At 47.1% G+C, this 16,595-nt stretch overlaps 1 protein-coding gene across 3 annotated transcripts in view; it reads right to left on the bottom strand.

Annotated features, from left to right (window-relative positions):
* Window positions 1-8,019, bottom strand: part of Shisa6 (shisa family member 6) — a 279,496-nt gene extending 271,477 nt beyond the window's left edge. For all 3 annotated transcript variants that reach the window (XM_026390669.2, XM_026390668.1, XM_026390667.2), the window contains exon 1: window positions 7,376-8,019. In XM_026390669.2, coding sequence (XP_026246454.1) covers window positions 7,376-8,019 — 644 coding nt within the window. The remainder of the gene's footprint in view (window positions 1-7,375) is intronic.
* Between the last annotated feature and the right edge of the window lie 8,576 nt (window positions 8,020-16,595).

Here is a 16,595-nt window from a genome sequence, read left to right on the forward strand (position 1 = left end):
CTCCTCACTGCATGCATCCCAACGAATCTGGGTCCCTTTACCCTCAGAATCAAAGTAAGAAGCTAAATTGAGCCATCTGCCTATATCTTATGCAGAAATGTGGGACATTCTTTTTTTTTTTTTTTCACTCTTTCTGGGCAGTTATTTGAAATGTTTGATGCATATCCACATTTTTCCTTTTGTCCTCTCTTCCCAACTACCTCACTGCTTGTCCAACACATTGATATAATAAGAAGCAGTTTTCTAACAGGGCAATAATTATCTTTCCACCTAGCGAGCAGCCCCTTCAATGTGGTCACTGGGATGCTGGGCCCTCCCGTGTGGGAGGCTGCCTTTCATTACACTCCGAATGGCTCTTCTGGGCTCCTGTCTTCAGTCCCAGCTGAGACAGTGCCTCAGAGAACAGGTCTCATTACCGGAGGCGCTCTTGATTTTCTGATCACCTCTTTCATTCATCAGCCTCAGCCCATGACTTATTACTGCTTACGAGAATCGAATCTACCCCCAGGAGGATAAAAAAATATGTTACGATTACAGAAAGTCAAAATGACACACTGTGGACTCTCCAAGTACTTCCAAGAGAGGTTCTGTAGAACCATTTTCAGGAGAAGAATCAGCGTGTGGTCTCCCAAGGTGATTTCTTGGAAAGACAACACATGAGGATATATGGACATCCTAGTTCTTTCAAAGGAAGATTCAGGAACATCACAGGCCAAATCCCCAAACTAAATGCCACCAAGATTCATTTCATGTAATGATGGGGCCCAAATGGCTAGATTCTTTAGTGTGGGTTTCTTAGTCCAAGGCTCAGAAGGGAAGAATCAGCACCGGAATTGTGCTCACAGAGCTACTTATGCATATAGGGAACCATTCTGGAGGATGACCCTGAAGTCTCACTTAGACACACACACACACACACACACACACACACACACACACACACATACACACAAGCTGCCATAGGATGGTGAGAAATCCCTTACCATTGATAAAGTTGAACCTCATTGATCTGTAGGTCTCAACATTTTTACTTCTCTCTCAGAGATAGCAGAAGCATCCACAGCTTGCATTTTAAAATATAGATTTGTACCCACAGTGTTATTGAGTAACTCCCTGCCCTGGTCCACCCACCCCTACCCACCCTTGGCTGGTGCCATATTTTCCTTCTTCAATTGGTCTGCATTACTCAGATCTTATTAAAGGCTTATGCTTAGATCAGGTTATTGCCCTTTGGGAAAGAATGGGAAGAAACTGCCAAGGACCAGGGAGGACCAGCGGAAATCATTTTAGCGGATGGAACACTGTACTAGGCAGAGCTAAAGACATGGGAGTGGGGGGTGGGGGGAAGGAGAAGGTTGTCACCCACATCTTCAAGTATCCTAAAGTAATTTGGTGATGACTAAGAATCATGTACGAAGTAAAACAAAATAGATTTTCACTGGAGAACATGAGTTTGAGCATGGGCCTCAGACATCGGAGCTCTGGCTTTGAGTCCAAGATCACTTATCCACTGGCTGGGGAACCTTCTTTAGTGTGAGATTTCTTAGTCCAGAGCTCAGAAGGGAACATCAGCATCAGGAATTGTACTCCTGTGGCTCACAGAGCTATTTATGCATATAGAGAACCATTCTGCAGGATGACCCTGAAGTCTCACTTAGACACACACACACACACACACACACACACACACACGCACACACACATTGCCATAGGATGGTGAGAAGGCTAAGACTTTCAGTCCAAGGCATTACTTGGCATTGGAACCTAGACTCTCTGGTTTTCACTTGCCTAACTTATAAAATTAGCAAGTTAATTTAAATGAATTGCCTGCAATAATTATTCCACAATTCTGTAATGAATGACAAAATCATAGAAGGTCCTATCCTTCTTTTCCATAAGATTTTGATTTTGCTTCTAGAATTAAAAAAAAAAAGAATAAAGAAAGTTAACAACCTGTCCTGGATAAGATTTGCTGGTAAAACCTCCTATTTATCTCTTTCTCTATCTACAGTATCTGCAAAGAAAAACACTAGCGATGTGAGGTCATAAACGTGACTCAGGAAAAAAAAAAATAATGGGTTGGATTTCCTCAAGGTAGAGAAAAGAGGAAAGAAAATCAAAACAGAATTATGTACAAAATGAACATAACCTAGGCTCTCCTAGATGCCATCATAGCCCCCGCTCCATCACCAATCTGAGACACCTATACTTTCATAAGTTCAAGCCATAATTTTGTGATTCTGCAGGATATATATATAGAAAGGAATCTAACTAAAATTCTAAAGCAAAATTCACTGGAGTCCATGATCATTTCAAACATACATTATGCAGGATTTTGACTGGGTGAAGGATGGCAGGGGAGAAGAGAGGTTGGTGGTCCCCCAAACCCCAGCATGGGGTGCTAGTTGGAACATGTGGGAGGGGTTTCTCCCTGGCTCTAGAAAGAAACCAAGAAGTGAAGTTCTGAATGCAATCCTGCCAGCCTTGGAGAAATCATGCGGTAGAACTCGAAGGATGAAGCTTCTTTGGGTGTAGTTTCCTTTTATTCCAGATCCGCAGGCATGTCTGTCTGAGGCTAGTGAATTAACCTCTTTCAGTCAGCTCACTTTTGCAGCCGTCTTAACCACTGCTTCCTGTACAATTGATTTGAATCAACTGCACAGTCAGTGCAATGTCTCATTAAAATTGGTTGAAAACAATGAATTAGAATTTTCTTTTTTTTTCTTTTTTTTTTTTTTTTGCTACCTGTATCTTGGCAGACTAGAACTGTGGGTAAGCTCTTGATATCTTAGCAGCAGATTCCCCGAAATGAATGTGCATCTGAGTCTTGGGTAGGGTTGGAGGAGGGTGAAAAGGGACAGATGTGCAGGCCTTCTCGGCTTGAGGCAGGGTGAGAAATTAATATGAAGACAGTGGGCAAGGTGACCAGCGAGGGTTGTCAAAGTCTGGAAGTTTTTGAACAGTGTGTGCATGGTATCTGTTACATGTTACAGTTTGAAACTCATCTTGCCTGTGCCAGGTGAGCAGAGCTCATTTGTTGAACTAATGCATCCATGTCCCTGTATATGCAAGAATCAGGACAGAATCAAGCCCATGGGTAAGTCTGGGCAATGCCTCTTGGTTCCATCAGTGTTGGCCCTCAACTGCTCCCTCAATGGCTTTCCTCTCTCTGCTATCTTTGAATCTTTCTGTCTTCCTGCAATCCTTCCCCTAATCCCTCCTCTCTAAGCCTTCTCAAATCCTTCCACAATTTCCCAGCTTTCCCTACATGCATTTTTTTTTAAACTCAAGAAAAACACAAAGCTAAGACCTTCAGTCCAAGGCATTACATTTTTTTTTATCCTTTCCTTCCAATCACTATATTCGAAGTAAAAAAAAAAAAATCGACTGTTTAGATCAATTCACTATAGGGAGCCCACAGTACCTCCAAAAATCAAGTGTTCGCGTGGATTTGACAATTCATCGCCCAAGCACCCAGGAAGAGTTTCCTCACAAATCAGCCAGCACTATGATACTGTTTCTGCAGTTATGTGACCTACAAGGGAAAACAGCTCTTTGGGGTTTGTATTTAATTTCTGGAGGGAGAAAGAGTAAAACAAAGTATTCCCTTGACTTTCTCTAGAAATAAGCAGGGAAATCAAAGATGAAGGAGCCTGTTGACAAGTGGACTCCTAATACTTCCACTGTTTGCTGATGATATCCACTGCGGCTTGTCTTCCCACCGCCCTAAGCATCCCTCCCCTGCCCACCTCCCTTCATCTCTTCCATCCCCGTGCAGGCAGTGGGAGGGCCCTGAGCATCTCTTGACTTTACCAACTGCGTCTACAGCATCCTAATAGCTTCCTTGCCCATCTGTTAATTAGCCATCTTAAAAAAAAAAAGAAGAAGAAGAAGAAGAAGCCACACAGTCCCTCCTCAGAATGGTCCTCATCTCCAAGACACTAATGAATCTACTTGGGGTGAGGAGGAAGGAACAGGTTTGGATAAGAGACAACTAGCAAGGAATAGAGTGTCCAAAGGAGGCCAGACTTATTAGGCTATGTCCTGGGCAGAGCTCGTGTCCCTGGAGAATACTGGCAGCCCTCTCTGATCAGACTGACCTCCACCCTAACCCCTCCCCGAAATCAGTGGGTACCTGCTGTCCATCAGCTCCAGCCCTAGCCTGGGAAGTTTTTAAAAAGGGCAAGGTAGAAGTAGAGATCCTGGGGAAAACAGAGCTCCAATTGGGAAAGGTAGGCTGTCTACATCCAGAGCTGGGCTCTGTGTCTGGTTCCCATTCAGTCCCTTTTGCTGCCCCAGGGTCCAGCTAGCTGGATCTGATTTGGTACTCATCTGTTAGAATCACTGGTAGTTTCCCCTGCAGACACTGACTTCTCACGCAGAAATATGATTGCAAGGTCTAATCACTTCTGGAAAAGACAAAATCTGTTCTTCCCTGCAGGGGCCAGAGAGATATAAGAAAGTCCTGCTCTAAGGAATACATGGGCCAAGGAGCACCCAGAACACCGAGGCTGAGGCAGATGCTGATCTCTTCTCTCACCCCCTCTAAACTCCCTGCAAAAATCCCTTTCAATGAGGCTGTTCTCATTGAAACTCCCTCATTTAGACTTAGATTTGCTTACCCGTGTACCATCTTCAGGGAGGATCACACACCAGAATTACTCTTCTTTTCCTTGCAGTAAGGAAATGTCTTTGTAGAATTATTTCAAATATGCAATTGAACGTACATCCCACTTTTCCCCTGGGCCTCTGACATTGTACAATCCCCCCACCCCACCCCCGCCAACATCTCATCTTCCTTGGGGAAAACTCGTTATGGTGTCAGTATTTATCTCCTTTTCCTCTCTCAAACCGTTTCCCTATCTCCATTCTCCAACAAGACAATCTGAACTCCCATGCCTATTCACACACACACACACAAACACACACAAACACACACACACACCCTCGAATGGCAAGCAGTGACCTCTGTGATACAAGCAGAGTAAAAGGAACCCCCCACTCTCACCCAGAGTCATGGAGCACTCACCCTGGCATGGCTGGAAGGAAGTGGTGGAACTGGGATACTGCTGTGCCTGAGCTACCCAGAACTGATAAATAAGTTTCCTTGGCCTGCCCAAGGTCACCCATGAAGTGTCCTAGATAGATCTCTTATGCCCTGTCCTCCTACTTGCCCACTGCCAACACATACACAGACATTGCCCCCTACCCAGCAAGCACCGGTTTCCAAAGCACTAATGGGGTGGGACTGCAGCTGCTGGAATAATTGTTGTGAACTGAATAAAATCAGGAGTGAACTTGAGAGGGAAACATCCCACATTTACGCAATGGTCTGGGAACTAAAATTTATGGCCCCTCCCATGGTTACCTCTCTTCCTCAACCCCAGAGAAAACCCGCCCCCATGGGGTCCCAGTAATTACCCTAGTTTGGGATAAGAGATATCTGTATGGTGAGAAAAGGAGGAACATTAAGTGAGACAGTGACCTCTCCAGGATTGCATGCCAATGCCGGCATCCAAAGATGCTTCCCGCATCTGGGGACACCAACAGCATATCATCACAAGCAGTGATGAACAAACTGTATGAAGGGGCAGGGTCAGGGAACGGGCCAGCTTTCTCTAAGAGTGCAGAGAACAATGACTCAAGGAAGAGGGGAAAGCCAAAGAAAGGTTTGTGGAAATAAATCAGGAAGAGGCCAGAGCCAGGGCAGAGGGTCTGATGAGATGAGCACAGGAAGAAGAGAGAAGAGACAAGTTTCTGAGTCCTGAGGCAGAGGTGGATGGATGAGAAGAACCGGCACATCTGCTTCAGGAAGGCACCCGCCTGTGGGCAATTCCTTCTTGGCTTTCCAAGCTGAGCCAAGGGATGAAAGGCAAAGGAGGGAGTGTCTTGCCTTCATTTTGCTCACTATCCCACTGATCCTCTGCATTTGAAAGTTGGGACTGACCACAGACCATTGCACAAGTCTCTGTTTAGTGTCATGCAGTCTAGGCACAGAGAGGATGCTGAGTAAATTTGCACTACCTGAGAGATAAGGTGCGGGAAGAAGAAAGGGCAGGGGCAACCTGGGGGCGATGAAAGAGAGTTACAAACGTATGACTCTTCAGAGACCCCAACCCCCAATTCCAGCACTCAAGTTTCAAATACCCACATTTAGTGGATTTGACTCAATAAAACCTTCCAAGGAGTTATCATCTTTTCTCACACCCACAGTAATAATAACAAATAACAACAACAATAATAGATCAGCTCTTTAAGCATGTCTTAAAAATTTCTATCTGCCTTCCCCTGTCTTCAGCAAAGTAAGGGTGATTAATGTCCACAATACTGAGCGGAGGTTTTCAGTGCACAAAGATAGTGAGCAGAGTGCAGAAATAAACTCAAGGTGGATGGGTGAGGATGGAGTTCCATGAGCCAACTCAGAAGCAGTGGTCTGGGGAGTGGTCATGCTTACTAGGACAGTACTCATACCATGTGCCAGAAATGGAGGATTTCCCTGGCAGGATTTTCAGGTTCCCTGAAAGGACTCTGTTGAACCACATCTAGTCATTTATCTTGAGGGCACTGGAAACAGAGCTAACTTTGTGTCTGTGGATCCTAAAGGAAGGGATGGGTTTTAATTGTCCCCTTAGTTTTGACTTTCCATTAGGCTGGGAGCCAGAGTGATGGGATGGGAGATGGTCAGAGTGGAATTACGGACTATCATGTTTTGAACTCCTGGCATAAGTTTTAGTAGCAGGCAACCCCATGAATGCTGTGAAAGATACCCCACCAGAATGAACGTGCAAGAACTGTTATAGAGTTCTGCCTACAGACTTGTCCTTTGGAGCTCTAAAACAGCCATCTGTGCATGGTCAACATGGAATGGAGAAACCTTTGTTCCTTCCACCCATGGGAGGCAGCCATCCCACATTACCCCATCTCTAGCATCCCAGAGCATCCCAGGATACTAAATCACTTGGTATTCTTTTCAGTGAGCCCCAACATTGGTTCATTACCTGGACTGAAGCTGACACTCTGTTCTGAGAGGAAAAAAACTAACTGCCATTAAGAACCTACACCAAAGTGCCCACATGCCATCAAAACAGAACCCTGGATCCCCATTCAGGATTACAGAATTCGTAAAATTCTTATACTTGAACTTTACAGACTTCATCTATTCTCACTTTGCCTTGCAAACCCCCGTACCTCCAAAGCATGCATTCAGGTTCCTAGGACATGGAGAAGAGGTACAAGATCTAGTGCATGTGAAACAAGCGATGGTTAGAGAGACTTAGGATCAAGGGAGGTGTGAGTGCAGAGAACAAGGGAGACATATTAAGAGGAAGTGAGGTCAAGAGGAGAGTGGGGGAAGGCACCAGGCAGTGGCTCTCACCTGTGGATGTTCATCTCCCGCGGAGGGCGGTGGGCCTTATCATAGGAGACCTTAGCGAACACGCCGGCCACGATGACGAATGCAATCACCCCGCAAGTGATGTAGACGGTGAAGTTGGTCTTGTCCTTCTCGGGGTCGTACTTGTTCTCGGGCCCTGGCGACACTACCTTGGTGCTGGGCGTCTGTACCCACACGGGGCTCTGGTAGTTGGTGCACTGGCGCTGGTCCAGCTTCTCGTGGCGCTTCTTGCAGCAGAAGCGGTAATAGCAGGTGCCGCAGCAGTACAGGTAACCGCTCTCGCTGTTGTTACATTCGAACTCCTTGTCGTACTGGCCGCTCACGTCGTAGTAGCCCCAGCACGTCTCGTAGGTGACGGTCGCGCTGGCCGCCGCCGCCGCCGCTACCGCCGCCGCGGGTTGTCCCCGCCGGCTCCCCGCCTCCGAGACTCCAGGCGCCCGGGCGGTGCCGTTCAGCTCGCGGCCGCCCCGGGCCAGGGCGCCCCCGGGCCGCCGGCCCCCGACGGCAGCGGCGCCGGAGCTCAGGGTCCGGTTGGCAGCGCGGCCGCGGGCGGCGTGAGCGCCGGACAGCAGGTCGAGGGACTCCAGCGAAAGCAGCAGCAGCAGCAGCAGGCTCCGCAGCGCCATGGCGGGGCCGGGCGGGAGGGCGCGGGGAGGCTTCCGCGGCAGGCCTCTACCCTGGCCGGCCGGGCTCCGAGGACGGCCACGCGGGCTGGGGTGGCGGCGCCGGGCGGTCAGCGACGCCGGGGCAATGTCGCCATCGAGGCGCGAGCGGCTGGCGGCGGCGGCAGCGGCGGCGGTGGCGGCGCACCGTGCGCACGGACCGGCCGGGCGCGGGTTGCTCTGGGCTCTCACGCTGCGCGCCGGCTCGGCGTTTCCCCTGCGGGATCGGCGCGCCTCCGGGGCAGCCCCATCCCCCGCCGGCGGCGGCCCGGAGCGGCTGGGTTCAGGCAGGACCCGAAGCGCGGCTCCGAGCGGCAGCAGCGGCGTGGTCCCGTCCGGGCGGGTCCTGCGGGACAAGACGGGGGAACCAGTCACGGGGTGGGGCGACGGGCGCTCCTGGAGGCAGGAGGGGAGCGGAGGGCAGGGAGGGAGCTCAGCGCGTAGCCCTCGAGGAGCTAGCTTAGGGCCGGGAGGGGCGCGGAACCCGTTTCCAAGACGGGGCTCGGTGGCCCTGCGCACCGGGAACCGAGGGCGCACCGGCAGTCTTTCCAAGCACCTCGCAGCCGCCCCGGCCCCCAACCGTTCAGCCCCGCAGCGTGCTTCCGCCGCAGGCTGGCTTCCCGGGACGGAGCCCGCTGAGGTTGGGGTCTGGCCGGCAGCCGGGGGAGCGCGCGGCAGCTGGACCTCACTCACTCACCATGCCCGGCTGCGACTGCAGAGGCGGCGGCGGCGGCAGCAGTGAGGCGGGAGCCCAGCGGCCAGAGAGAGCGAGCCGAGCCGAGAGCTGCCGGCTCGCCGCCTGCACTAGTGCCAGAGCGTGTGCGAGAGGGAGCGAGGGAGACACACGCACTCACACACTCGCACACACGGGAGCGCCGCGAGGGGAGGGAAAGGGAGGAGAGGACAGCCGCTCGCCGCCGCCCACGTTTACACGCCTGGGCGCCCGGGTTGGAGGGGGTGGGAGGGTAAGACTCTTGTTTGCTTTTCCCGGCTCTCGGCACCAGGAGCTCCGCGTCACAAAAATCCCCGGACACCGGTAAATCAACACGGGGAACCAGGAGTGCTGAGGGGACCAGGAACAAGGGGAGAGTGTCCCCTGTGGAGTGGCCCGCAGCAGGGCTAGACCCCCGCTCTTGCCATGGCCTCCCCCAGCCCTCCCAGCGGGTTCCTATTCTACCGGAGCCCCCAGCGCGTGCTACCAGTAAGGGAGTTGGGGTTTTTGCAAGTCTTTGCCTCTCCCTAGTGGTGATGTTTGCAGCCAAGAAAAGAGGTCAAACCCATTGCTACAGGTTTCGAAACTGAGGCCAGGGGTCTAGTGACTTGCCCTAGATTATTACACCAACCAATCAGCCCGAGGAACCTCTACTCTTCCCCTTGAGTACCCTCCTCCAGCTCTCACATGGGTGCAAAATAGCTCCCGTGCTGAGTGGCACCTCTTATTCTCTCTTTCCCCAACTTTACTTTTTCCAGCGTTGAGGCCCAGTAGGTTTTTAAGTCTCATCTGTCTAAGTTTCTAAGTCTCATCTTTGAAATTCCTGTATCCGTGTGTTGAAATTCCTATATTGTAGCTGATTTGTGTCCAGAGGGGTACACTCTTGTGCATGGCCAGGTCTGTGGAGACCCATCTAACTTTCAAAGCTATGAGGCCACTCCAAAAGGGAGTCACAACAACAGTCTTTGGTTAGTGTCTTTGGAAGAGATGGGGGAAAATAAGGAAGAAGAAAAAAAAAAAAAAAGCAGTAGCTAAGGCCAAATTCTGCCTGCATGACCTGCTTGATTTGCTTAAAGGCAGTGGACAGACTGTCAGGGTGATGGCAATGGGGAATTTTTCCTGAAATTCTCCTTTCTGTCCCATTCACTTGTGACCCAGGGATCCCCATTCAGGAAAAGCAGAGGGTCTCTTCTCAACTGAGGGATTGATGCATTGAAGCTGGGACCCAGATTCCAAGACAGGGAGGAGATGATTCTCATCCTAGGAGGAAGGGATGCATGCACTACCTCTCCATTTCCCTCCCTTTTCCTCTGCACTTACTCTTATTCCTTCAATGCCATTTCTTCTTAATGTTCTGATTAACAAACGTTTGTTCAGTGCCCACTCTCTGTCAGGCACGGTGGTAAGTGCTAAGATGAAGAATAAATAGGACACTACCGTTTCTCTAGGACAGTGAACTTGCCCACTGGGGAGGCTGAAAAATCAAAAGATTCCATGTGGCATGGTTAAATGTTCCAGACAAAGGGGGGCAAAGAGTATTCTGAGAACAGATGACAGGCACCTAGCCCCACCCTAAAAGGCAGAGATTGGGGGGAGGCGTCAAAGACAACTTTCTCAGTGAGGTAAGGAACAGCATCTTGAAGAAAAATTTAAGAATTGCCTTGCACTCCTGTAATCCTAGCAGGTCAGTAGGTAGAGGCAGTAGGATCTCGAATTTAAAGCCAGCCTCAGCACAAGTGAGGCACTAAGCAACTCAGTGAGATGCTGTCTCTAAATAAAATACAAAATAGAACTGGGGACGTGGCTCAGCGGTCAAGTGCCCCTGAGTTCAATCCCTGGCGTGCACTTGCTGGGGCGTGCGCATACACACACACACACACACACACACACACACACACACAAGGAAAGAGTTAATAAAACAAGAAGGGAAGGTCACTAACAACAAAAAGAACAGGAAAATCCGGAAGTTATAAAGAGTTAATGTAGCTGATAGGCAAATCAGTGGGTGTGTGAGCTCCAATACAGTTTAGCATAAACCCTGAGGGACTCTTCCAAATAAGGCCAGCAGGAGGCTATTGTGTCCCTGACAAAGAACTTGAATTTATTCCACAATTGATGGGAAACTGTTGGTGGGTTTTAATTAGGGGAAGACACTATCAGAATTTCATGTTTGCTGGATCTCTAAGTCAAGTGAATAAGGAAACACTAGACTGGATGCCGGAGAAGCAATTTGGACAGCTGTCCTAATAATCCAGGTAAGAAACGGGAATGGTGAGAAGTATATATCTGGTAGTTGGTGCCATAGTGAAGATGGTAAGCAAAGTCAAAGGTGGAAGTTCATTATAAAGTTAACATAACTCTCATTCAGGTACCTTTGGGAGATGTGTGGAGCTGTCCAGGGCAAAAACTGAAATCTCAGGAGAGAATATAGGTATACAGGTAATCTTAAGAACATACTTGAAAAATAACAGCCCCATACTGTGTGTAATTTCTTTTTCTTTGGGGCGGGGTGCACCGGGGATGAAACTCAGGGGCACTTTACCACTGAGCCACATCCCCAGCCCTATTTTGTACTTTATTAGAGACAGGGTCTCACTGAATTGCTCAGCGCCTCGCTAAATTGCTGAGGCTGGCTTTGAACTTGTGATACTCCTGCCTCCTCCACCTCCCAAGCCCCTTGGATGCACCACCACACCCTGCCTATGTGTAATTTTTAACCCTTTTCATTCCTGTCTTCTTCCCTGAGTTTTCACATCCCCTTAATTATTCCAGAATTTGCTTTTCCATATCTAAGATCTTCGTAGGAGTAGGCAGAAGAAATGAGTCAAATAGGATTTGAAATTGATTTGGTTTCTCAGACCCCCCTCCCACCCCACCAACGAATCTATTTTGACCCCCCATCTTCACAAATGGTGGCATCAATAGACTTACCAATAATAATAGTGTCTCAGGGTTGGATAGGATCTCAGGGGTTATTTATTCCAACTCATTTTGATGTACATTATTATTATTTTTTTAATTAATACCTCCAGCCCTCCTGGTTTGCCCTTTGGGGTTGGCCAGGTTGCTGAGCACTCCCAACCAGGCATTCCTCTCTTTTTCCCTTCTATTTTCTAAATCTGAATTGTTGACAGTATCGAAGCATCCTTTCTTTGTGGATTTGATTCATTAAAAAGTGCCAGAGAAGAATTATCTTTCCAACACCTATGCCAACAACAGACAACCCTGAGATTCAGAGAAAAGTGTTCCAATCCCTGGCTCTAAAAGGTAGATCCCAACTGGATTGAGCAGAGCATAATAATCCTATTTAATCATCAGCAGTGATTTTTAAGAATGGTCATGTGATTCAGTTCTGGCCAATACTAAATGAGGGAAGTCTGTTGGGGGGAGTTTGGGGAAATTTTCCTTGCTTTTAAAAATAGTGACAATTATTCTTCTTTTTAATTTTCTCTGGAAAATATGACCTGAGGGGAGGACTGTAATTGAATGTTGACATTCAGTTTGATAACATTACTGCTGTTCACTAAATAGCTTTGCCTTTCAGACATATAGTTGGATTGCTATTCTTGGTCCACTTGTGAGTGGAAGTGGCAAGTGACTAGTACTAGTCAATGAGTTGTAAGTAGGAAGTATGTGTGTTATTTCTGAAGCAGAGCACATAATTGCTTCTATAAGATACTCTAGAGTTCTCATTTCCTTCTGGCATGGTGATCAGCAATGTTCTGCATGGGAGTGGTTTTGTCAGCCTGGACAAAACCTTAACTAAGGAGTTCCTGAGAGCTTGTAAAAATAGTGCCCCACCATACATAGATGGATGGAGATGTATATATATATATATATATATATATATAATTTTTTAAGACACTAGAGTTAAAGTCTGTTATTGCAGCACATCCTAACCCATACTGGCTTATACACTGAGGATAGCAGACAGAATGAGGGAGTCAATTATGAAACTATGCTGCTCAGGGCCCTCCCAACTCTGATTTCCTAGTAATGTGAGATAATTAAATTTCCTTGTGATGAAGTCTGTCTGAATCCAGAGTTTCTCTTGCATGTAGCCAACCGCATATTTAATGGATGCATAATATATTTTCTGTCTCAATTCTGACTTTCTCTAGGGTATCTATCTAGCCATGCAACTTTGTACTAATCATTATCAGCACTGTGAGATTCAGTTTTTTCTATTATTGAGGGATGCCTAATTGGGGGTGGTCAGCAACCTGGCCAACCCCAAAGGGCAATGATTCTATTAGAAAATGGAGATCAAGGTATAGTGTTCCTATGGGGCGGGTGCGAGCGGGGGTGTCTCTAAGAAGCCATCTCTATTGAATGTAGCCTCTCACTAGGAGTGTTCACCATGGTCTCCAAGTATGAACTTGGCCACAAGTCCCAGTATGGTCTCTGGCTATTGTTCTAAGCTCTCTTCTATTGCTCCCTAACTCCAGTCACACTGGTGCCCTTGCTCTTCTCAAAGCCTTTGTAATTGCTATGCTCTCTCTACCTCCCCTAGAAGTGTATAGGGTCCTTTCTCATACCCTCTATGGTTTCTGCTTAGACATTACTAACAGAAATAGTGCAACCACCATACTACTGCCCAAAGCTCCTCCTTCCATTGTGCTTATCTTCAACATGATACATTTTCCAGCACAGCATTTACCACTAATATTCTGACCCTAACCCTAACCAACCCTAACCCTAACCCTAACCCTTTCCTTGCTTTTAAAAATATTCAAGTATTTCTGAAAAATTTGTTTCTGACCTTCCAGTGGGATGCCTGCCCTTGTTTGCACTTTGTTGACTCTCAATGGCTCCGATTGTGTTTGGTACACAGTAGGCTGTGGATACCCAAGGATACCTCTTCAGCTGTCAGCTCCCCTGGGGTCTACCTCAGCTGCAGAAAGCTGTTTCCTTTGGAAATACAGCCTGTCTTCCCCAAGAGGCCCACATTTAGTGACTGATAAAGATAGAAGTGCCAAAGCCTAGCCATTTCATCCCAATGTAAGAACTCGGGTTAGCTGGTATTTTCTCTAACATCTCAGAGTTCCCTGGAGCCAAGGTTTGTTGGACCTGTATCCCATTAGCCAGATCCCATGTCCTCATGTTGATCTCTGAAAAGTAGCCTACATGACAAATTTGGTTTCAGCATCTGCTTCAGGAGATCTGAGCCTGCACCTTCGCCATCCAATAAATGTGTTGACTTAATAAGCGAATGAATGAATGAGTTTATGAGTCCCAATTTCCATTAATGGTATCCCTATAAATGATTATATGTTTTTGGCTTTATCCTAGTATCCCTAAAATGATTATATGTTTTTTTTTTTTTTTTTTTTGCTTTATCCTATCTGGTGATAAATTAGGAACTATCTCCTAAGGCCACTAATTTCAATGTTAAATAGTTCTAATAGTTAGAAAATTAGAGTATATTAGCTTTTGCTAATGTAGCTGATAGGCAAATCAATTTATTGGCTCCTATGGAGCTTATAGTTGACTAGAATGTTTTTCACATCAGGATGACTTTTTTTTGTAGCCATGTGAAATACTTCATACATATTTTCCTTCATTTAAAAAATATCGAGCCCGTTATTCCAGCCTTTTAAGCATTTTAAGAATTTTTCATCTAATATTCTATTTTATCCCACGCCTCCTAATATGCTTTACCCTCTTTCTCTAGCCACAGTTCCTAATCTTTATTTGGAGACGTGCCTCCTACCATTTTCACTCCATAGAATTTGCCTGGGGTTCTATATTTCCCAGACTGAAGCAAACCACCCATCATAACTCCTTAATCCGGATATTCAGACAGAGTAAGCCAGTGGCAGAAATCCATCCAGTTAGATGAAAAACCAGAGGACCTGTGTGGGCAGAACTGAGAAGGATGTTCACTCTTTCCTCTGGAACGGCACAGATATATCTGATCCTGTGAAGGAAGAGCCCTGGGGCTCTCTGGGTCCTCCCAGGGAGTCTAAGAAAGGAGGCAGCATGATCCTAGGCTGAGCCAGGAGATGGAGAGAAAAAGTCCTGTTAGCATTCGTCCAACCTTGAACATAGCTTTCTCTGAAGTCTGTGTACGCCTGCACTTTTATGTGTCCAGAGCAAATGCAGGTCCTATTCACTGAGTTTTCTGTTTGTCACCCAACAGGTCCTAGCTGACCATTCCATCTCACAAATTGATCAACAAATATGTTGAGGCCGGAAGAAGCAGCTTATCCTTCCTGTGAAGGACCTGATATGTCCTCTGCTCTGTCTAATAACAGGAGAGCACTGGGGGCTGAGGATGAGAGCAGCGGCACAGGTCAATATGTGGGAGATATGACAAATGGCCGTTCATAGCTGATGTCTTCAAGGTGCCTCTAAATGTGGGATTTCTGCTGAGGACCTCTAGTTTTCCTGAAGCAACTGGAAGAAAGAACAGATAGAGGTGAATTTGTTCGCGGCGTAAAAACTCACATCAGGATGAGACAAGGTCAGGGGAAGAATGTCCAGCTGTTTAAGACTGCTTTAAAGACATCATCGGTCTTACTAGATAACAGTGTTCAAGGAACGCACTGGTCTCAACGATAGTTTTGAAAGTGTCAGAAACATGGCATCTATTCTGATAGATACAATACTCTAAAATAGACAAGATCTGGGGATCTAGGGTATTATCAATAGAGCCAGCACAGTGCATTCGTGAGGGACAGACAGTTGTCCTCTGCCACCAAGCATGACAGAGCAGGTCCTCAGTTCTGGAGGTGGCATGGAGTTTGACAGTAGGATAATATGGAGCTGATATCAGGGACCTAAACTGCAGCACTGGTCAAATGTTTAGCCAACTGACTCAATGTCAGGGAGGGCCTGGAGAACTTCAACTCAGATATTTGTTCCTTTCGGTGACTGACAGCAGTGGACACTGGGCAGCAACATGGGGGATGGACGCCATGCCAGTTCTTAATTATATATTGTAGACTGAGAGTAAGCCAGCTCAAGTCGCTCCTTTGCTTTCTGACTCAGGCAGATCCTATAGATGGATCCGTCATAAAGTATAAAGAAAGCAGCTTTAAGAGGGGCTAAGACACAGATGAAGGGTAAAGGGACACATAGCATCCTTGTGGTAGCTTACTGATGGCCACACATTTTTGTCCCACTCTTCCCAGCATGTGTGAGAGCCTTTGCTCTATATAGGCTATCTTCATGACTTGCTTTGACAAATGGAATGTGGCACAAGAGACGCTGTGGCCACTCCAGGTTTACCCCTGTAGAGGCCTAGTGACATCCACTTCTGCATTCTTGGGGACTAGGTACCCTGCAAGAAGCTGGGGTTACCTACAGCACTGAATGACCAGAGGCCACATGAAAAGAAATGCTGGAATTTGAAATACCAGCTTGGGCACTTTATCCCCAACTGAGCAGCCCAGGATTAGGACCAAGTAAGACCAGAACAACAACCATCCAACTGAGTCTCAGCCAACCCTGAATCACTAGAAGCAAAAGATGATTGTTGTTTTAAGTGTTTTCAACCACTAAGCATCGTACTGGTTTATTAGAACACAATAGGCAGTTAAAACAAACCACATAGCAGAGAACGGATCCTAAGAAGAAATGTATGAAGAGTAACTTCTGGACACAAAGATGTCTGAGACCATTTTTGGTTAGGTGCTGTATTATTTTCCTAGGAATGCATAGCAAAATATCTCAGATTGGGAGTCCTCAACAACTGAAATTTATTGTCTCATGGTTCTGGGTACTGGAAATCCAAAATCAAGGTGCTATCAAGGTTGGTTCCTTCTGAGGGTGGTAGGAGAAAATGTGTTTCAGGTCTCTCTCCTTTGTAACCAGTCTTGAAGAT

The sequence above is a fragment of the Urocitellus parryii genome, chromosome 7 (genome assembly GCF_045843805.1).
Source record: "Urocitellus parryii isolate mUroPar1 chromosome 7, mUroPar1.hap1, whole genome shotgun sequence".
Taxonomy (NCBI): domain Eukaryota; kingdom Metazoa; phylum Chordata; class Mammalia; order Rodentia; family Sciuridae; genus Urocitellus; species Urocitellus parryii.